This window comes from Gobius niger (genome assembly GCF_951799975.1).
Source record: "Gobius niger genome assembly, chromosome: 18".
NCBI classification, from domain to species: Eukaryota; Metazoa; Chordata; class Actinopteri; order Gobiiformes; family Gobiidae; genus Gobius; species Gobius niger.
This window is the reverse complement of record NC_136869.1, coordinates 14333811-14357189: the sequence shown is the minus strand read 5'-3', so window position 1 is coordinate 14357189 and position 23379 is coordinate 14333811. Positions and strand designations below refer to the sequence as shown.

Genomic DNA, 23379 nt, shown 5'->3' with positions numbered 1-23379 from the left:
GGATATGACATATGGGAATCAGGATTCACCTAGGGCAGGGGTGTCCAAACTACGGCCCGCGGGTCAACTGTGGCCCACGGCCCACTTTAATTGGCCCACTGCAAAAAAATGTTTTTATATGATTGAATATGTCCCACATATGAAACAAGCGTTTGACTGCATGTAATTCTCAGTCTTAAAACTCTGTGGCGCTGCAGTCTTGAAGAAGGCAGTGGCGCAGAGCAATCAAAGAAAAGAAAAAATCCAAAAGACAAACAAAAGATGGCAGTGAGAAAGAAACGCAAGATTGAACATGAGGGCCGAAAATTTCAGCCACAGTGGGGAAATGATAATTTCTTCAAAGAGGTAAATAGGAGATGTGTTTGTTTAATCTGCCATGATACTGTTGCAGATTAAACAAACACGAACACAGTATTCATGTGTTAAGAATCCCAATAAGTTGATGCTAATATTTCTTTGAAGGGATTCATGTTTAGTTACTGTGAGCTATACATCTCAGTCTGTGCAGGTGAGTAATTGTGTTATTTCGCTGTGGATTACCTTTTTTCTTTTGCTAAAAATAAATGAAAATCCATTTATAGAAAGCTGTGATGAAGACTTGACTTTAAGCAAATGCAACATTAACATTTTGTTGAATTTTCTAACTTATTAATACAATAGAGGTGAGGTTATATATCTCACCTGTACTGAGTGTGGCCCAGTTGTTTGTATATTTTTCTGTATGTGGCCCTCAGTGAAAAAGGTTTGGACACCCCTGACCTAGTGCATGTTTTTTTGGTTGATGGGGGAAACCGGAGCACCCGAAGGACCTTGTTGTAATCAATTCCTTACTAAAAGGTGTTTAAACTAGTGAAATCCCTTTTTTACTGAATCGCTGCATGTGTGGCTACTCTCATGCCCTGTTGTCCTCACCATTGTGCCGGAGCAGCAGCGCCAGGTAGTCCTGAGTTTTGGAGCTGACATAGAGGAGCACCGCGGGGGCGTTGGAGGTGCTGAAGCTCAGGCTCAGCTCCTCGCGGGTCAAGTTCACCTCCTGAGGCCAGAGCTGGTGGGACTGCAGCCTGGAATCTCTGCTGGAGGAGACGGGCTCCGGGGCCAGGCTGTACTTGATCAGAGTGCCCGCCTCGAAGAAACCGCCCACGTCTGAGAATGAAGGTGAACGAAAAATGTCATTCACAATAAAGTAATATAGATCTGTTCAGGACCGTTATCCCCGATCAGGGACTGACGCCAGTTCCATTTATTTGCATACAGTATTCAGCAATATTATACTTCAACCAATATGGACCTATGGCACAGGTTTTAAACAGGCCCTTCTCCCCAAAACACCAATTCCAGTCATAGAACACCATCACATAAATCAAAACATTAAAATTAGCTGACTGGATTGGCTAAAATAATCAAGAAAAATGTAATTCAACAAAAATTTCTTAACCCTTGCCCTGGGAAAATGTGGCTAATGATATCAATTTTCACTGTTAGAAATTACCACAAATGAGAAAATCTTCATGTGAACAAACTTTTAGGCAATTCCAGTTCTGTTCCCTTTTTCCCTAATGACTATTCTCTTCAAGATGAGCCATTACCCAGAGAAATCCATTGATATTTGTGCTGGAAGTGCTCAGTGCATGCCAGAAGCACATGTTAGCCACGTGTTAGCCACATTAGCATTTAGGCACAAACTTGTTGAAAATGTCCACAGGGCCATTGATTTCGTAGTTGACAGTGGTACATCTGAGTAGAGGTCCATTGTCTCTGTCCAACAATATGCCATAGTCCATATCAACAGTGAATGAAGACATGTAAAGGGCTCTTTTCTGAATAAACAAGGCGGCCATTTTGCTATGGGGGAAGGGTTTGAATGACGCACCTTTGTGCACATACTGTAGGTCAGTGTTTTTCAACCTTTTTTGAGCCAAGGCACATTTTATTCATTGAAAATATCACGGGGCACACCACCAGCATAAAATGTTAAAAAATTTAACTCTGTAGCCTATATTCAGTCGTTCTCATCAAAGTGTCTTGAATAGGAACACTGTATAGTCTCGCTAGCCACAATGCCCCAATGCCTCACTAATTAAATGAGTATTATATGGTTACTCTGCCGATCACTAGACAGCACAGACACTCGAAAACGGTACATTTGTGGATAATAATGCATTTGTTTAAAAAAAAAAACAACTAGGTGAAATTGGATAATTTCTCAAGGCACACCAGATAATATCTCACGGCACACTAGTGTGCCACGGCACAGTGGTTGAAAAACACTGCTGTAGGTAAATATGGGGGAAAAAACTACCCACTCCATTTTGCTTTATATATATATTTTATATTTTTGCCAATGCTAGTAAGATACAGACATATTTTTATTCATTCTAGAACTGCAGAACCTTTTTACATGTTTTTGTCACAATGTCCTCCTAAATTTACATAGAAGCTAGGTTTTGTTCTGGTTCCACTGATGGTTCACATAAGCAATTTGGACAAAGTATGTTGTTTTAATAGTAATTTTAATATGGAGAGGTTACTGTTTACTTTAGCCAGGCGCGAGTACATCAAAAATATAAAATATACAAAATATACTGGTTTTAAACAGCGCTTATCTGCACTCTCAAAGACACTTCACATGCAATATTCATTCGCTCCACATTCGGTGGCGGTAAGGTGCGCTTGTAGCCACAGCTGCCCACGGGAAGATTGCTGAAAGCCAGTTTATAGTCACACTCCTAGGCTACATAAATCAGACTGAACCACTGAATAATACAAAGTTATGCACAGCTCTCTTAACAGCACAAAGATGAGATAATGAGACGGCCCATTAACCAGAAGTCATTTCCTATAAGGCCTTGGGCTCCTAAAGCAGAGTGTTTATACGTGCGTGTGAATTTAATCAATACAAAAGCAAACAAAGGGCGAAAAGATATGGGCAGAGGTAGGTAAGCGCACAACATCCCCATAATAAACTTGCTGAATGTACCGGTAGTCGAGTTATTACTTGGCTAAGAAGAATAAAAGACAATGAAATGACTTTGTTTGGTGGGTCTAATGGCTAATGGTCCAACAAAACAAAACACATTTATTTTATCAGTACATTAACAATACAAATAGCATATTCTTCTCAGTTCTGCAGGCTTATTGATTCCCCCAATCAAGTGTAAAAAGGTAGGGAACCTATTACCATTCCTCTCTTGCACTGTGTCCAAATGAGTGTACGCTCGCCCAGTGCGGAGAGACAAAACATAATGTCCATGAAATTAAAATAAATGCTTACAGGTGAAGTAGAGAGCCCAAGGGCATGTGTGTCAATGCGATGATGTGAAATGTATTAGGCAGTGTTTCCATTATTAATAATCCATAAATAGAGAATAGGCAACATACATTTTACATGTGGTTTGAAAGATTTGCTTTCCGCTCGCTGTATGACAAAGACTTCTCATTCTTCAGTGAAAAGAGATTGAAATTAAGAGTTCATTCCCCTCTTAACCCCCACCTATATTGAGCACGTTTTCTCTAGTTTGGCTTTACCCAAATCTAAAAGCTTATGTCAATATATAACGATGAAAGTGAGGATGAAGAAAGAAACAGAGTGACAAAAATGTGGTGAAAACATGATGTAAAAGCAAAGGAAAATAAAATCAATGAAAAAGCAACAAAAAGTGACAAAAACTCAATTAAAAAAGGGACAAAAATATGGTGAAAAGGCGATAAAAAAGCAATAAAAAGAAAACTATGAAGCAACCAAAACACTACAATAAAAAAGGACTTAAAGCAGTAACTCATGCCCCTAGAGGCCACAAGTGCCACTGCAGGTGTCGTAGCATGTTGCGGTTGTTAACTCATTAATTGTCCGTGAGAGTAAATACTACGTTGACAGAAAAGACACAGGGAGAGAGGGATATTGTACATCCAATTACACAATGGAGATAATTTTTTTCACTCAAACTTGGCTGTAAATACTGTTTGAGTGGTGCTAGCCCACAGTTAGCTTTGCCCGTTAGTCTGTTAGCTTCTTTTGTGATTCCATTAGTGTGTATTGGGGCCTCCGGGTCAGAGCAGGAAAAGCTGCAATTGCATTTTTTGCCCAAATCATCCCATTAACACTTGTATTACCCCCAGAAGAAGCTTTTAGATTTGGGTAAAGCCAATGCGCTCGGTTCAGGCAGGGGTAAGAGGTTAATGCTTTTCAGCGTGCTGTAATTTCTCATTGATGGATTGCTCCCTTGTGTAAACCAGGCCTTACGTAACTGGCGGGTTTTAATCTCACCGTCTCTGCTGTTTACAGCCACTGCTTTGTTTTGGCTCTATTCAAACTGTGGACCGTGTTGTAGCCCTATTCCGGCTTTCTGCTCTCCTGCTGAGGAAAAGTGCCGAGAGCTTTATAGCCCCGCACACGCACATGTCTGGGAGCCAAAAAGAGCGAATGAGAAAATCCATGCTCCGGGGCATGCACTCTCTCTTTTTTTGTGTGGCGCTTTTTTATTTTGCCGAACACGCACGAATTTCGAGGTGTGAATTGGCATGCGGCTTCTTCTTCAGGTGTGAGCTTTGCGGGTTTTATAAATGTAAGAGCGGTTGCGTGTGACCCTCGAGGGCAGAAACGGGGAAGAATGTGTAATAATAATACCGTGGCGTCCCATGAGCGGAGCACAAATATGAGTACAATGGAAATGCACTGTGCAATTATAGCGGGCTTCATGCATTTTTCACTCTCTGGGAGGAGGAGGAGGAGGAGGAGAGGACGGGGGAGATTAAAAGCAGAAAAGATGTGATTTTGAGGAAGGCAACAGGGAGATCGAGAGAAGAAACACGGCTAAAAACTGTAATGGAAGCATAATATGAGAGGGAGGCCGAGGTAATGCATACAGATAAACAAGTGCCCTCTTCCTGAACAGAGCGAGAGGAACTGGATCTTTATAAGCAACTTCAGAGCGATACAGAGGAAAGTGCATCAATGTAAACACAGAAAATAAAGATAAAGATCCTCACTAGGAAAGTGAAGACACAAGGGCGACCTACAACAGTGAAGCTGCTGTTAAGCCTGTACTTCAGGTCCAAAACAAAAATATCACCAATCAGCAAAATGTTATCAATATATATATCAGCTGTTCACCTCTGAACCCCCGCCTGAACCGAGGACATTTTCTCCAGCTTTGCTTTACTTCTTGATAAAAAGTGTCAAAATAGCGAGGATGAAAACGCAACAAAGATGTGACGAAAATGCGACGAAAAAGCCACAAAAAAACGAAATGCGGCCTAAGCTTTCAGATGAGGCATTGCACTGTGGCTCTCCAGCCGAGAAGCTTTTAGATTTGGGTAAAGCAGAACCAGTGGTGGAAAGTAACAAAGTAAAATGTACAAATTATAGGTACTTTTACTTTACTTAAGTCAATCTTACGATGAAGACATTTTACTTTCAACTACACTACATTTTTAAATTGGGTTAAAAGTATTTTAAAGTGGCCTCTCTACGATTAACTGGTTTAGTCCCAGTTTAGACTTGGTTTAGTGGTTTACTCCTTTAGACCTTGTTTAGATCTGATTTAGACCTGGTTCAGTTCCTGAGTTAGTGGTTTACTTGCTTAGACCTGGTTTGATTCAAAATATGTAATAAAAGAATCCTGCATATTAAACTCTTGCTTTAAAAAAAGTAAAAGTAAAGTGTTATCAGAGACTGAACATGAAGTTGGGCATTTTGCACTCGCTACTGCCACCTCAGGTCTTATGTGTAGCTGCAGCTTCTATATTAAGCTCGTGCATGACGTCACTTCAGACCCGAAGCAACAACTTTTTCAGTGACAGTGCAGGATTCTAGTGGTAGATGTGGTGAACAGGTCTGAGCTCATTCTACACATTAGGACATGGCTGGAATATGTAGGGGGATGAAAATACTTAGTTTTAACAATTTAAACTCTGTATAGTCCCTTTAAGTAGGAATGTTGAGTACTTCTTCCACTACTGAGCGGAACTGGAGAAAATGCGCTCGGTTTAGTTGGGGGTTAAGAGGTTAAAGTTGTGGTAGTATGTACATGTTTACCTCCTCGGAAAACAGAGCAATGAGACACGGGGAGAGCATGCAAAGTCCACACAGAAAAACCCCAGCAGACCCAGGATCGGAACCAGGACTTTCTGCTGTGAGGAGAACGCACTAACCAGTGTAGCTAAACATTGCAGCAGTAGCAGCAACAACTGCAATAGAACACAGAAAGTGCTGTAGTAATTCCAGTAGAAAGTAAAGTACAGGTCACAGAGCATAGTACGAGTCATTATTTTTGAAGAAACAGTATCTCGCGGTGTTCAGCAACTTCTTCCGCCTCTGTCCTTCGGCAAGAGCTGCACTGACAGCAACAAAACAAGTTCCCCCCGTGTCGCTAACCTCTGATTGTGAATCCTGAACCGCCTGATTGTCGATGACAGCATTTAGACGAGCTATTTGCGTGTTGTAAAGTTGCTCATTACCATCCACCACCTCCTCACAAACACTCCAGACCAATGCAAGGCCCCCCTCCCCCACCCCTCCACCCGCTTTTCTGTCAACTTGTCACCCTCCTGCCAAGAGCACCCGGGAAAAAAAAATACTCTGCTTTAGGAAACAAATTAATTCCCGTGTCGGGAATCAACACTCAGACTGTGAGGGAGCAGAGAGTCACTGATGGCACGGCAGCTCCTCCTCCCCTGAGCGCTTACCCAAAACTTGTTTTTCGGGAGGAAGTTTAATTCTTTATCTAATGAATCCCAGAGAAACAAACAAACCAAATTTCTTTTCATGTGGCACTAAGGTAGATTACTCATCGTAAATATAACGGCTCTTAACAGACTTTTTAACCACTTAACTCCCACCTGAACCAAGCACATTATCTCCAGTTTGGCTTCTTCTTCTTGAAAATAAGCGCCAAAATAATGATGAAAACAAGACATAAACGCAAAATAAAAATGTGGCAAAAACATGGCAAAAAAGTATAAAAAGTGACTTTATAATTTCCTTTGGGACAATACTCAAGTTGAACCTTAACAATAACATGACAAAACAAAAAAAGCAAAAATGAAACAAATGTACAATAAAAAAGTGACGACACAGTAACACTGTATTAGCTTTCAAATGATAAGCCCATAGGCTGTGAACCTCGAGAAGCTTTCAGATTTGGGTAAAGCCAAACATGGAGACAAAGTGCTCGGTTATAGCAGTACTAAGTAACTCTTTTACCTGATTAAATCCTTTCCGTAGTCCCCCTGGGGATAATACAAGTGTTAATGGGATGATCGGGGGGTCTTTCATCTCCCCCTGGTGTCCAGAAAACTACAATTACAGTTGTCAGAGGCCCCAATACACATTAATGGAATCACGAAGAAGCTAACAGGCTAACGGGCAAAGCTAATTGTGGGCTAGCGCCACTTAAACAGTATTTACAGCCAAGTTTGAGTGAAAAAAATTATCTCCATTGTGTGATTTGATGTACAATATCTCTCACTCCCTTTGTCTTTTCTGTCAGCGTAGTATTTACTCTCACGGACAATTAATGAGCAAAGAAACGCAACGTGCTATGACACCTGCAGTGCCGCTTATGGCCTCTAGGGGCATGAGTTACTTAGTATTGCTTTAAGAGGTTAAGTCCCTTCATGCCTCGATCAATACCGGGTCTTAAATGGGTCTCAGACGGATCTAACTTGCACTAAATCATGTCTAAACTGAGTATAAACCATGACTGAACACCTAGGCCACAGTTTTTCCATACTGAGATATGTTCTTCACTCCCGTTTGGGTCCATAGAGGAGAGGAGGAGAGGCTAAATGCTAACAACATCTGCGGTCTATTTGCATGACTGAGCGCATGAAGACCAGACAGGTACGCATCAACTCGTCTAAGCTCAGGTAAGAACATATCTCAGTATGGGAAAACGGTGGCCTGTTCCTTTAAAATGTGATGTGAAAAGTTCGACACAAATAAGATTCCCTTCCCTAAAAGAGCAGTGTTGTATTGTCACTGGTAGTAGACGAGTAATATTAGCAGCAAGCACACTAGTCTAGTCATTCTAGTCCTTCTAGTTCATCCCTCTGCTTGTGGGCTGTCAGTGGCCATACACATGTTTTCTCAGTCTGATATCAGTGTACAGCTCGCTCGGTATCGCAGTTTTAGTATTCGGCAGGTGTCCTCCACAGTCAGGCAGAATCGGTGTGTAAGCACAATATCACTCTCAATCGATGGCTTTTATCATAAGCCCAAACACTTTAACGCTGGCGGCTTCAAACGGAATTGGAAGTGAGAACAATCAGCGAGCACGGGCGGAAAAAAAAGGAAAAAAAAAAGTCACAGAGTTGTAAAGGCATAACATTGAAACACAAACGCTCAAACAGCAATTTAGTCTCCATTCAACAAAGGAATTTGGAGCCAAGAGGGACTGTACAAATATATAAAAGCCTCAAACAAAGTAAAGTGTCATGCGATCCGGCAGTGGGCTGGTGAATCGCAACTCAATTTGGCTTATTTGACTCATCAGGAATATCACTTCTGTATGTAACACGCCACTTTATTGCGCCTGAAGCACAAAAACCAGGGAGACTACCGGTACGTTACTGACCTTTAGTACAGAAGGGCCCGTCGTAGGCCGTCTTGGAGCAGTCGCACAGGTATCCGTTGTACTTCTCCACACACTTGCCCCCGTTGCGGCAGTACATCCCGTAACTGGTGCAGTGTCCCTGGCAGCCTGGCTTGACCCCCGGCGTCACCTTCGCCCTCTCCTCCAGGTCGAGCGTGATGCCGTTCATCCGCAGGCCCCGTATGCAGCCCAGAAAGCCCCTCTGCCCCCCTGCCGCACCTAAGAGGGGGGGAGGAGTGTCAGTGTACAGTGTGAGATTTCAATATTGTCGACTGGACTGATTGAGTTGTGGACATTTCGATTCACGAAAGCTTCTCCTCGCTCTCGTAGTCATTTAAGCGGTGGCCATACCGGAGAGGAATAGCCAGTGTATAATGTGTTCGGCAACTAAGATTAAATCAGACATGATTCCGAAATGTTTCAACTTTTTGGGAAAACACTTCCAGCTTGTACAAAGGGGAGATGCTGTAAATGAGTAGTGGCTATGGCTGGCCTTTAAAGAAAGTTACAAGAGTGAAAAGAAGCACGTCAAGATAGTACTGTAGTCCGGTTCCCTATGTAATTTCGCCAGATTTTTGTGGAGAGTATCAAAACTATACATTTTTGAAAACTTTATTAAATAAGCAATCAGAAAAATGTAAAAGAAAATTCCATTTGGTCATTCCAATCAAAAAAGTCAATGAAACTTGCACAATTTTACTAAATGACAAGGGCAAATGGAAACATTGTTTTTCTCATTGCTTATAACATAAATCAGGGGTAGGCAACTTCAGGCCGGGGACCAAAACCGGCCCTTCAGCGTGGAACCTCTGGCCCTTATGAGTATTTTGAGGAATACGTTTACACGAATCAGAGCTAAACTGCCTGTTGAAAAATAAAAAATACTGTCAATTCTTTTAAAATCTCTTAGCAGAACACCCATTTGGGCCAGACATGATGACAACACTGGCATTTGCAGAAAGTGATGCTTTACTTTGGGCTTCAGTTGGAGGGTCTGGCCCTCTGGTCTTTTGACTATGAAGACAATCGGCCCTCCACCGGGCAAACTAGCCTACTCCTGCCATAAGGTTTACAAAAATAGTTTTCACATTCTTCACGAAAATCTGTGGAAATCTAAACCTTACTATAGGTGAGAAACGTCCATAACTCAATCAACCCAGTCCAGTCGACGTCATCTACATCTCTACATTTAGACATTTATTTCCATTACTATCTAGCAGTTTGATATTAAAATCATTAATGTGTTTTGAAAAGTACAAACAAATATGAAAAGCATCAACATTCTATAGGAGTAAGTCGGGGAAGAGAACTCTTTTTTTTTTGTCTTGTTCATTGTTCAGGCAACAGACACCACAGTAACAGCTCTGACTGCGTCATTGTTCTTGATGCAACCTTCAAACTTGTTAGACTTTTTCCCCCTAATTGCACCTCTTAATGAACTAAACGTATGTAGGGGCAGAGCACGCATGTAAACGACACATAACGGGATGGATACCACACAACGGGTCAATATATGCATTAAGCTTTAGCCTTGGGGTGTCAATAAGCGTTCCCCTAAAGTGCTGCCATCGTCATTCTGGCCCCGCACCATTACGGGCTAACTACCATTAACTTAGACAGAAACTGGGCGTAAAATTGATTAATGCCCGTCTAAACGACCCCAGCAATAAAGATGCGCGTAAACACACACCCACAGGTATAGATCTTGATGTGAATGGAGGACACTGAGTGGAGATGCAAATATGAATCCCCATGGACAATCTGACGGCACACCTTAGCTGCTCAAAGCTTTTAATAGCGCTGTTCAGAGCCTATTTAAATTCATTTGTTTGTAATATGCGATGTTAATAGCTTTCTTTAAAGAGCTTCACGGTCACTGCCTTTGCGTTTAACCTAGTGATGAGGACACGACCCTAATATCGTACATAATGTGCACTTCTCTCCTGCCAATATTTTAATTATATGCAGAAACCCAGCTGAGGTTTCTCGTGCTTTTTCTCCACTTCTAAGCCCCACAATGACTTTTCGGAGAGCGCCTAATTAATCTATTTTGTCGTGCTGATTGGATGGAGGTTTCCGCCACCTGTTTACTTAGGTCTAAATCAGTGTGTGATTAGATGGACAGCAGGCGTGGGGGCTCGGGGAGACACAGATGGACGCATACACCTGAACATGCACTAAGGCGTCTCAGATATCTCAGAGTGTATTGTGCTGGCATGCATACATTGAAAATCACAATGAAGCAAATATACTTGAGTCTAACTGTTGATTTGACAAGTGAAGTTTGGCAGCGACTGAACAAAACACAATCTTGCAACACACGGGCTAAATGCACGTAAATGACACATAATGGACCGGGAAGTTTTATTGTATTATTGTAACAGGTCTCTGCCATTGCAAGTTGAAAAGAGTTTTGTGTGTAGACAAGAGCAATTTTTCCCAGTGATAATCTCCAACTCTGTGATACAAATGTATTATGAGCATTATAGCAAGATTAAAAAGTATGCACAGAAAAAGCTTCTCTGTAAGCTACAGTATTGCTGCAAACTAGACCAGGGCTAGCACCTACTTACATGCATGAAACGTAAGGGGATCCAAGGGTACATTACCCTGAAATTATGTGCTAATGAGCAACATTTTGCATTCATTACATTACACATTCACACATTAGTGTTTAAATACACACAGGACACATATGCAGTTACTAATTAATGCGTCCTGTTAGTGCTGAGCATTCAGGAAGTTAATGACACTAAATATGACCTTAAGACCTTTACTGTGTGCATAAAAAATAAGAACTGATGAGCTTGCACAAAGTCAAAGAAAAAACATAGTTTGAATTTAAATCAGACAGAATTTTTGGGTGGTGTTTTTCCCATGCAACCAATTACTTTAATTCAAACCAAACCAAGTAGAATAATGACTGCAGAAACAGCAGTCTTCACCTCTTTGAAGGAAGTCCTTTATGTGTGGGACAGGAGTCAAGGTAGGACATCATCTTCACCAGAGGAAAGTACAAAGTGGGAGATGCTGCTGGTATACAAACAGCAAGAGTCCAACCCTGTAATGGCCTCTTAAGACTGAGTACTGACACTCGTATAAAAACTTTACGCACCGCAAAGCCAAGGGGGCAATGCACACAGGGGTCCAGTTTTGGGGCCATTACAGTGTGTTTTCACACCTGTGATATTTATGCGCTCATTATCGTACTCATTAAATGTTACCTACTGTCTTGGCAGATGATGGCGGCCGGTTTCCCTGCAGAGAGCGATATAACATGCAGAGAGGATTGGTGTTGATCCACAGAGACAAAAGCATGCAAAAATGAAAAGCAGAGCATTATGCAGTGGTGAGATCAAAGCAAGGCCATGCAAAATGATAAAACATGACACTCGTTAATCAAAGAAACATTCGCAAAGAACAGATGGTCCGTTTTATGAGCAGCACGGTATGGAAGAAAGATTTATACCTACATTCATGTATGCACTGAGCACAAAGTTAACTGAGTGAAGAGTGATGGGGCAACATTTACTCCGAAGGCCATTAGAGCAAATGAGGCACTGTGCAGTAAACACTAAAGCAATCACCAGCTTGATAAGGGGCACATTGATTGAGACGTAGACAAGTGGATGGTACGAAGACTCTTATGAGAACAAGGTAAGCCAAAACACCGCTCCCCGTTGCCCACCCCTGCCGAGTATGTTATGTGAAATCTACAAGCGGCGCCGTTCAAAGAGGCAATTTCGAGGGCTAGTTTGCTTTCCCCTGCGCCTCTTCTGTCAAATATTACAAACAAAGATGAATTCAAAGTTGTATTCCCTGTTAGGTTTCCAGGCCGGCGTTCCTTGTTCTTCAAACAACTGCATCAATATCAATCAGGGGGAAGTTGTAAAAGAGGCAAAGAGACGGTGCATTAAGAAGAAAAATCACAGGAAAGATGCTGAGGTGATTCTACGCTCGCCCCTGGACATGGTCTTTTTTCACAATAGGTCATAAAGTAACTCCAAGTAAAGTTGGAATGATAACTTGTACGAAGATACTAACTCCGGCCACATGGGGTCAGAAAAGGGACAAAACAAGGATGCGCCTGTGCTTCTTGTTTTTTTTCATTAAACACATGAATAACTAAATGGTAACCCTGAGTTGTCATCCATTACTGAAGGATTACTGACATGCAATTAACTTCTATTACACAACCACCAGTGCTTCAGATTGTGCCTTATAAGTGTGACCATTACTTTTCCTCTGGAGACTTATTGTGTCACATTTTTTTCCCCCCCAAGTAATTTTCGGGACGTGGATTATTCTGGGATTACAGATCAGATATGAATCGTCCTTGTCACCACCCTGACACTTGCACTGTTGTTGCATTTCTAAAGCACGCGCGGCTAAGCCTTCCCTCGCCTGCACTTGACACGAAATACACATATGCAAATGAGCTGACAGCACTATCAGGCGGCCATTAAGTCTCCCGCTTCCTCTAACAACGGCGGCACTGCACCGGGCGCCCCTGGACTAAATGAAGGTGCGGGGATACAGTGCAAAAAATAAATGGTGAGGTTAGGGGGGTTCGAATCAGCAAATTATATTAGGAAACATAGGGGTTATCACATCTGCGGGCCTGATTGGAATTTGGAGCAATCTCCTTTGGGCTGAAACTTTTTCCTTTGCTCCCCATGAGATAGCAGCGAGTCTGTGATCCGCCTCAGCACTTTCCTTTCTATCCTAAATCCCTAAAAGCATTTCAGCTCAAAAGTTTGGTTGAGCGGCTGTCGGCAGCTCAGCACAAAAGACAGAATGAGACTAAGATAGAAAAAAAGAAAAAAAAAGACCATACCACCTGCTGAGTGAAAGTTGCATACTGTACAATATATGACACCCAAAATATTAGGCCATTAGGTGTAATCATCTGAAGTTTCATACTTTGGACATAGCATTCCCTGCACCCCAAAGCTTCTTCCTTCGACTACTTAGCTCTACAACACCACCAACAAAAAGTCTTCTGCCTGTCTCCTTTCAGTGATCATAATTGGTATCCTCTCAAACCCAATGCGAAAACCTGTCCGTCTGAAAAAGTGATATGAGGCGGTTTAACGAACGATATAGAGAAATTACGCTTAAAATCCTCTTCGCACAATCATGGACTTAATCTGCGGAAAATGATTGGTGAGTTTAAGGTATTAAAGATTCAGAGAAAATGACCTCGCTAAGTGAATTAAGTTGGTTCAAATCACGCGCCCGTAGTCGGTGTAGGCTCTCATTAAAAGGCAGATCAGTAACAGAGGAGCGAGCGCCTGTGTCAGTATAGATGTGGCTGTCCTCGATTAACATTGAGTTAATAGGCAATCACGGCGGCTGAGCCTGAAAGATTATATTCTAAACAGTCTTTATTATAGATGTCTTTATCTAGGCAAAGGAACACAGGAAGTTTGTTAAATTAGCTGTTCACTCTAATTGTGAGGACGGCGACCTCAGAGCTCCACAATTATGCTCCGTTCGTCTCTCGCTCAAAAGGCAGTCATTATGTTCAAATTGCAATCAAATTGCAAATGTGCACAGTAATTCTACCTCGTGCGTGCAGAGGCGTTACAGTTACTTCAGTATCTGTACTTCTTCAAAAGCATTGTCAACTGGGTTTGAGTTGAGGACGTCTCGCCTCTCTCTTCTCAGAGGCCTTTTCACACTCAAAAGTCAAAATGTAGTTGTCTAAAGCGGGTCATCCGGGAGAGGAGGGTCATGAGCTTAGAGTATTTTCATCAGAACATTATTTTCATGTATCAACCCTATCTAAACAGAGAAGACTTTTGCGCAGGGGGTGCTATGTCATATCTTCAGCTTCATACTTGGCACAGTAAGTGGGCTGGACACACTCCCATGATGATGTTTTGCACAGCAGTGGTCCCTCCCCAAGCTTGAATACTGGAATATTTTCCGCTCCTGTAGGTGGCAGTGGGTTGGTGGGGCGTGGCTGCATGTGCTGGTGTTTTGATCACATTTCTGCAACGCTCTTTAATACTGGCGCTAAAGCCTGACCATTGATATAATCTGGAGCTGGACAGTGTTTAACTCACAGTGGGAGAAATAGTTTGTACTTGTCCTGTGTCGCTTATAAGATAGGCGAGGCTGCAAAAAGAAGGGGAGAGCAAAGAGGAAAAAAGCGCTACCCATACTTGACTCAATATTTAAGCTCTGTCTCGTTGCCTCATGTTGTGTGTGGACTGGCCGGACTCTTACCCACGTAGAGTTGGCTGAACAGCTCCAGCCGCGTGTGCCCCTGCGCCGGGGCCACGCGGGAAACCCTGTACGTCTGGTCCAGCTGAAGGACCGCCTCCTTGACGTTCCTCTCGGCGACGACTCGATGCCACTGGTCGTCGTTGAGGGGCGTGGTCGAGTGGACGCTCAGCTCCACGGGCCCATTTCCGACGTCGAAAGAGAAGGAGACCACTTTAGGAGCTGCGTGTGCAAAAGAGAATAATAACAATGAGAAATACGAAACACAACTGACTCTGGCTACAAGAATATATTACTGGTATAAATATGATTATCTTTAGAGTTAGATACATATGGTCCCCTTCCCCACAGAGAGCAAAATATTCTAGCTATCTTATCTTTATTTTTCACCTTTGGCGGATCAGTTGTGAACTTTTGACTAATCAGCTTTTTTGTTTTGTTTTTTTAATGCCAGATGGGGCTTCCTTTCTCTGTTGTTGTTGTTGTGCTTGAAATTTAGTTTGGCTGCAGAGTTTAATTAGAGAAACTGGGAAAGTTTGTCAATAGTGGTATGAACATAGAAGCCTTAGCCTTGGATTTTCCTATCCAATTTCAAGAAAAATATTGAACTTTCAAAGGAGAAGGCATAATACTGTATTTTGTTCAACCATGGCCCACACTGCAGGTACTAAATATGTGTTCAATTTCTAATCTAATGGCTCATTTGTTTCAGGGCTTTCTGTTTGGATTGTATAGATTTCAGCTTTGAAATACATGACGACTCAAAGCTCTGGACAGCACTAATCTCACACACAGTCGATAGGTGCCAGGAACCGTTTGGCTTTGCGTGATATAAACTCTTGCTGCTGCACTCACTGCCCTCTCAGCTGTAATTACTTAAAATACTTCAAACTTCTCATAGAGGTGGAAGGAAGCAAGATAAGGAGTGGGAGAAGGGAAAGGTTTTAGAGATGCCAGTCAGAGTCAGTTTTGTTCTTTACTGCCCTCTTGTGGCTTGGGTAACTTTCTTTATCTATCTTTTAGACGAAAATGTTTCCTAGTCTTAGTCACATTTCTATATGTGATTATAGAAATGTGACGAAAACAGGCAGATTACACGCACAATAGGCACAAATGTCATGTATTGAACAGTGCTTGCCCCATTCCCTATAATGGCTGCCCTCCTCATCCTTTGATCATCACTTCATCGCCGTGTTTTCGTCACCAAAGCACCAGGTTTAGCCATAGACCGTTAAAAAGAAAAGACGTCTCCTCCTCACTCCTCCCCGTTTGCCACAATGACTACGCTCATACGGGGGAAATCATGGCAGGTTTAATTACCCCCCCTCCCCAGCTCTGACGAAGCATGTGCCTAAAAAGGGCAAAAGGGCGGGATCTTCACTGTAGACCCGGTCCTTGTAGTTCGCGCCGCTTCAATGCCAGCAGTCCGGCCCTCATTAGTACGAAAACCAGCCTGGTTTCTTTAATTGTAACTAACCCAGCATTATCACAGGAGGAATATCTAGCTGTAGAAAGTTTAAGAAAATTAGGGACCAGGCTCTAAAGTTGTTTTTCACGTGTCTAAAGTCCAATGCATTTCAAAGGGAGACTAGCGGCGATATGCAATGGCAGCCCCGAGTGTTGTCGCCAAAAAGCAGAGCAGCCAGCGGCCATTGGGTTTAGCTCGTCACCGATACATTAACGTTGAGAAAAAAAGGGGCCTGAAAAAATGTCATTGTTGTCTGGTTTAAACATGAACTCTGTCAGGGTACTAAAACTCGGCCAGTGATTCTCAAACTGCGGCACGTTTACTTAAACCTCTTCGAGTGGTACTGAGGTCATCTGCAATTTCATTCATTTTACACATAATTTCTTTGATTCAGTAGGTGTTTATTCTGGTTTAGACATGGTTTGCACAATTTAGTCCAATTCCTATTATTTATAGCATATATTTTTTAACCCAGTTTGGTCCTGCTTTGATTTTGATCTAGGCCAAGTGGTTCTTTGTTAGAAGTTTGAGAACCACTGCACTTCATGGATTTAGTGATGAAGTTGGCACTGTCTCAAAATTTTCACTCTCTTTTAGATCCAGAGAAGTATAACATAAACCTTCCTTGGCCGTCATTGACTTTTGGGGAAAAGTTATAAATGCACTATTTGTTATGCTGAAGCCATGAGTCTTTACCCTTTGACGACCTAAAATCAGTCTTCTATAAATCATCTTAAATATGGACAATTGGTTTTATTATGGTGAAATACTTTGCAATTAACAGCCTTATGTGAAAATAACTAGTGCGATGATGCTTTTACAAGGTCAGTCCTGGTTGTACATCATCTCTCATGTTTTATTGGAGGGATGCTCTTTGAATATTCAGCAGCTAAATGTCAAGGAAATGTTCATGCTATAAACCATGAGCGGAGCATCAGCGAGGAAACAATGAAGAGATTTATTTTTAGCAGCAGAAGCGGGGCTCGTTTGCAGCTCTCAAATTTAAATTCGGTCCGACACTTTGTTTGATCTCTTACTGCGATGGAGCCACATCAAATGTACACGCATGATGAGAATGAGCGGAGCGTATGTGGTAATAGGAAAGATATATCAGGATTTTAATGTCCTACAAGTAATTATTATATCAAAGTCAGGTTAATAGTGGGGTTGTGAGGGCAACGGCCAAAGCAAGTTTGGTATCGCTTTAGATTAAGGTGTGCTCATTAAGTATTAGTATTTTAGGGTTAGGGTAAGGGTTAAGGTCAGGGTTAGGTTAAGGGTTGGCTATGAATAAGCGTATTATTAATGGCCTATTAGTATATTAACAGATAAAAGTACAATAAGCAGTGTGTTAATACTTTACAAGCATGTTATTAATGCTTATTAATACCTTATTAACACTTAATGAGCACACCTTAATTTAAAGCGTTACCGCAAGTTTTAAAATGGTTGACACAATGTAAAAGGGCCTCAATTAACTTTTTTGAGCTTTCAACTGTGTTACGTTCCCATGGGAACTTGAATTTTTGTTTCATTTACACTTGCAAGAGCACAAACTCTTGTCCCACACCTGCTCCTCTGTTTTAAAGGGACTATACAGTTTAACAATGTTTTCCTCCCTACATGTTCCAACAATGTCCTAAGGTGTAGAATGAGCTCAGATCTATTCACCACAACTGCACAATCCTGCACTGTCACTCAAAAAGATTTTACTTCGGGTCCAAAGTGCCTTCATGCACAAGCTTAATATAGAAGATGCAGTTACACGTATGACCTGAGGTGGCAGTAGTGAGGAGAAAATGGCTAACTTGCATCTAGCCACTTTAAAGTCCACTCCAGGCATTTTCCGGTAAAAAAAAAATGGCTGCTCTTGTTTCTTGCCAAAATACGTATGCTAATCGCTTTAAGTTACAACACACAAATTACACAAGGGTGCAAAGGTATTTCCATAAAGCCTGAATAATACTTTTTTAATACTTTCTCCACTGTGTCCTCAAAATAGAAATCCTGATGCTGGTGCAAAACAACTCCTAAACCTTCTTTTCTTTAACACCGTGACAAATCCAATACCTATAGCCCAACACTAAAAGCACTTAAGAAGACAGACGGATGGTTACAGGTGCAGACGTATACACACCATAAGCCGTTCTGACAAGCTCTAGCACCTTGAATTAATGACGCTGACGCCGCCTCAGCTCCTCGGGGCAGGGAGGACTGACATCGCTTATTCTAAATGCTCCACGAACGGCAAACATATTTCACCGCAGAGCCGTAGAAACAAAGCAACAAGCAATCGGAAGCGCGCGTCTGTGTGTCAAGTTAGCAGCTCTATAAAACAAGATGGATACCTGGCAACTTTGCTCGCTTTTTTTGGTGTCCATGGGCGCGGATGGAAACTAAAGTGCCCTTGGAGCATGCAGAGTGCCTCGCCGATTTGCATAGGCATGATGGATGTCATGAGTGTGAATGCGAGCGCTAATGCGATGCTGCGTTTGTGAGAGGAGAGAATTTCTTTTTGCATTGGGAGAGACAATGCCAGGGGATTTTAGGGACGTTTAGTCTCTGTTTTGCAGAGTTAAATAGGCCGAGACTGAGGTGAAAGCAAAGGTTAAGTGTTTATTAGATGTGGTTTGCAGTATAATAGTGTAGAAAACCGCAGAATGATTGTCTGCAGCAGCGTCCATAACTGACAATCATACATAAATTAAAGCAACGCCGCATAGAATTTTACCCAATAAACAAAATTGAAAAACAAGCATTTATTTTAGGTCAGATATTTTCTTCATTGAAAAATACCTCATAAATGTACAAACAAACATGTGCTTTTGCTGTGAGCGGCTCAGCTCTCATAAGACACGACTGTAGCTTTACCGAGAGTGGGTACATCTCCAGCTCGTCTCCATGGAGATGTCGATTAAAGTCAGTAGAATTTGATAGTTCAATAAGTTATGTCCACATCTAAATCAATTCTTTGCGAGAATAGCATTTTATGCGTCGAGCTGGTCATTCTGAGCATGTTTTGTATTGATGGCAACAGTGTAGTCCAAAATGTTATGCAGTGTACCTTTAAAGCAGTACTAAGTAACTCTTCCCCCCAGAGGCCATAAGCGCAACTGCAGGTGTAGTAGCAAGTTACAAACTTATTAATTGTCTTGGAGAGTAAATACTGCGCTGACAGAAAAGGCGAAGTGAGAGAGGGTTACTGTGCATCCAATTATACAATGGAAATTTTTTTTTCACTCAAACTTTGCTGTAAATACTGTTTAAAGTGACGTTAGCCCGCAGTTAGCTTTGCCCGTTAGCATGTTAGCTTCTTCTTCGTGATTCCACTAGTGTGTATTGCTTTCTCCGGACCGGTGGCAGTCAAGTTGCAAACATGGTTTTCTGTCCAGAGACACCAGGGGGAGATGAAAGACCCTCCAATCATCCCATAAACACTTGTATTACCCCCACAGGGACTACGAAAAGGATTTATTAAGGTAAACACGTTACTTAGTACTGCTTTAAAGGGACTATACAGAGTTTGAAAATGTTAAAATTAAGTATTTTCCTCCCCCTACATGTTCCAGCCATGTTCTTATGTGTCGAATGAGCCCAGACCTATTCACAACAGTTACACATATGACCTGAGGGGGCAGTAGTGAGTATAAAGTGGCCAACTTGCATCTAGCCCCTTTAAGAGTATGGTACAATAGGACACGTCTTACATGGTACATTTTAAAAACAGACAGCTGTTAGTAGTTGCTTCATCTGTCATCATCTATCAGTACCTATTAGTGTTGTCATGTGAATTGTACAGAAATATGTGCAGGTCTGAAATAAATATAGAACAGAGGTAGAAGGGCAGAGAATGTCACACTCATACACCTGTCATGTGTTTACAGTAATTACTTTTACACATGAAACACAAACTAGTACAAAGTTCAGAGACCTCTTTGTAGGTACAAATAAACTAAGGTGAAAGCATCAAGATTGGTTTAGAAGCCACAGAAGACTTTGGGAAAAGTAAACTTAGTGATTTTGCCTATAGTGCACGTTAACCTGAAGAAACCCCAGTATTTTTCTTCCTTATTTCACGTTTGTCCTCTTATTAATCTTATAACACAGGCTGAAAGAGCCACATCTTAAATTATGCGTCTGCACACAGGCGCCTACAGTGATGAAACGTGGAGGAGATTGCATGTCGTTGTGGGCGTGCATTTCTTTACATATGAACGTGTGCGGTGCTTTAATGTTAGGATCCGGGTCCCTGATCCGTTGTCAAAGTTGCAATCTTCTCTCAACCGCGACACCTCTCTGTTGTTCATCTCATTTGCTTTTACCCTTTTGCTCAAAGCCCCTCAATCCTCAGGGAGCCAGCCACTTTTAAAGAGCAAAAGTCTATTTAAACACAAGACAAAGTTAATGCGCCAGCCGACACCTGCTGCTGTGTTTCAAACAGCGTTTAAAACATCTTGTGAAGACAAAAGCGTTACTATGATAAAAAAGGTTGTTCAAAATTAATTTTTCACGCTTATCACCAACTAACAGTTTCTTTAGAGGAGGCTGTATTCAAAAGACTCTGCGTGAAGTTTGCGATGTTCTCCCTGTGTCGAGATGAGTTTCATGATGGTGCTTCAGTTTCCCCCATCCATCCATTTTCTTTTCTGTTTCCGGGACGTGGGGGCAGCTGTTGGAGCTGCCCAAATCACATTGCACCAGCCCCTTATGGCTCCTTCTGCAGGTGTTGGGTCCACAGAAGGACGGCCTCACGATTAACTGGGCCTGTTGGTCTCTCATAAGGGGATTCTTTGTCTGACCCGTCACCTAGGACCTGTTTGCCATGGGAGACCCTACCAAGGGCACGAAGCCCCCGACAACAGAGCTCCCAGGATCAAACCCCTCCACTGCGGTGGTTCCAGGAGGGGTCAGTTTCCCCCATCAGCTCAAAATATGCACAATAGGTTGATCCTCCATCTCGGTGAAATTATTGTTTAAGATTACTGGGAATGAAAATGTGTTCTTCTTCACATTTCTACTGACAGAAGTTTTCTGAGCTAGAAAACCCAAGTAAACTCCATATTAAGTTTTGCGGTGTTCACTTTGGGATGACAGGGATACAATTTAATAGACCAGGGACTTAAAACCAGGATGGGGACAGGACATTTCCTTTTAGCCGGTTTGCCAGACTGAAAAATATTTATAAGCTTCGAGGCGAGACTTTGAGTAAAAATGCACCCTGCAAATGCTCCAAATGACACTCAGAGCACCCCAGAAGACGAGCTCATGGCCCGTTTCATCGGTCGTCAATCCTGTTAGTGGGGTAGCCTCTTTTTGGCATGGCTAATGCTGCTTCTCAATCCAACGCTAATTTATCCTTTTAAGATTCAAAGACAAACTTGATAGCTTCGAGTCGCGTAAGGTCAGACAACTAAGGTCACTCTACAAAGGTGATAGTGCGCAGGAGTGTTTTTTTTTTTTTTTTGCTCCAGTCTGCTATTCCGAGGCTAATGCTAGTCATTTCATGGGCTGACTGGATTGCAGCGGATACAGTTTCTGCTCCGGCAAGAGGGCACAGATTATGTGTGTGTTTATATGTGCGCTGAGGGGCAAAATGCAAGAAAATAGCAAGGGACAGAGGACAGCGGAAATTGATGTGGGGGCATTGTGGAGGCCCAGGGACACTTTCTGGAACAAGCGTGGCGGCGTATCTTTCCGCTCCGGCTGTAGCTGTGACCAAACGGAGAGCACACTGTGTCCGAAAATGTGTTTTAGTTTTGGAAGTTTGAAAGACAATCGTCCTTTGGAAACTGTCCAACATTACTTTTCAATTGTCTGGTGTCGCCCGTCGTATATGCCAACCCATTATGACGGCTCATTTAAAGAACAGATTATTTCTTCATTATGACTCATGTGGAGAAGTTGTTTTGTCAAGCAGAAGGCGGCGTTTTATTTTCAGAGTTTGGAGCTGGCAAAACAGAAATGCAGTTGATCAGTTTAGAGATGCACCAATCCATTATTTTTGTTTTTTGCTACCGATACCGATACCGATACTGGAGTGAAACATTTTATTGACTCTTTTCTCCATTTAAGATCAATAAAGTCATATTTTATTGTCATGATGTTACAGACCAATTATCAATTATATCTATTGATACCCCCTCCTGGAATCGTCACCCTGGTGGAGGAGTTTGAGCGACTGAATGATCCGCATACAAGACAGCTACCTTTATATGATATCAATGGTTAAAACTAACAAACCTGGGATTGAATTGAAGAAAATTAGGCGGTAAAAGTTGTGTTTTTAAGGTGGTGAGAGCCAAAACTGTTATCGGTTCAGTATCAGATGTTTGTAGCCGCTACCCGATATTGTATTTTTTCCAGTATTGGCTCCGATATCTGATACCAGTATTGGATCGGTGCATCCTTAGATAAGTTGAGTGGGCTCAAACTTTGTCAATTTGATCACCAACATCTCTATGTAAGGCCATAGCTTTTATGCTAGTCATATATACCGTGCATATGTGAAGAGAAAAGACTGGCTCTTGTCATCTGCTGACCCTCAAATTGATAAAAAAGTAAATGCTGGTTCGGAAAGAGAGGTTCTCAAGTATCACCAGGTGGCTTTAGGCTCGTATCTTTTGGATTGTGGTCATAAATGATGTATAGGCCTATAGCAACAGAGCTGACAGTGTGAAGAAACTTTGATGAAACTTTTAAGCAGTTTGCAAACCAGCGCGCATTCCTCAGAGCAATGCCTTCAGAAACCAATTTGGCTCTAAAACCGCCTGTCGATGCTGCGTCTATTTACTGGTTCTGTCGCAGCAGGAAATGGTCAGCGAGGCCCCTTTGACACCAAATGCTCAAATCCTTTTCAATCCAAATGAAATGCAATTACGAGTGACAGCCGCGTCGCGCCGGGGACCCTCTCCACAAAGCCGCTCAGTCTTTAAATTGAGTCGTTGAGATTTTAACATTCTTCGTCAGAGAGCGGCCAGCCCGGGCCGCGGGGACCTTCATCTGAACCGCTGGACCATGATCACACGGCGCTCCCTGAATGACATGTCAATCATACGGCGGTGAAAAGGCCCACAATAAGAAACTGGCACT

General features: G+C 42.2%; 1 protein-coding gene across 1 annotated transcript in view; it reads right to left on the bottom strand.

Moving 5' to 3' along the window:
• cntnap2a (contactin associated protein 2a) overlaps positions 1 to 23379 on the bottom strand; it is a 328106-nt gene that overhangs the window by 26688 nt on the left and 278039 nt on the right. Inside the window, exons 19-21 of the mRNA XM_079575788.1 lie at positions 14826 to 15044; positions 8574 to 8810; positions 913 to 1143 (exon numbers count right to left, since the gene is read on the bottom strand). Coding sequence (XP_079431914.1) covers positions 913 to 1143; positions 8574 to 8810; positions 14826 to 15044 — 687 coding nt within the window. The remainder of the gene's footprint in view (positions 1 to 912; positions 1144 to 8573; positions 8811 to 14825; positions 15045 to 23379) is intronic.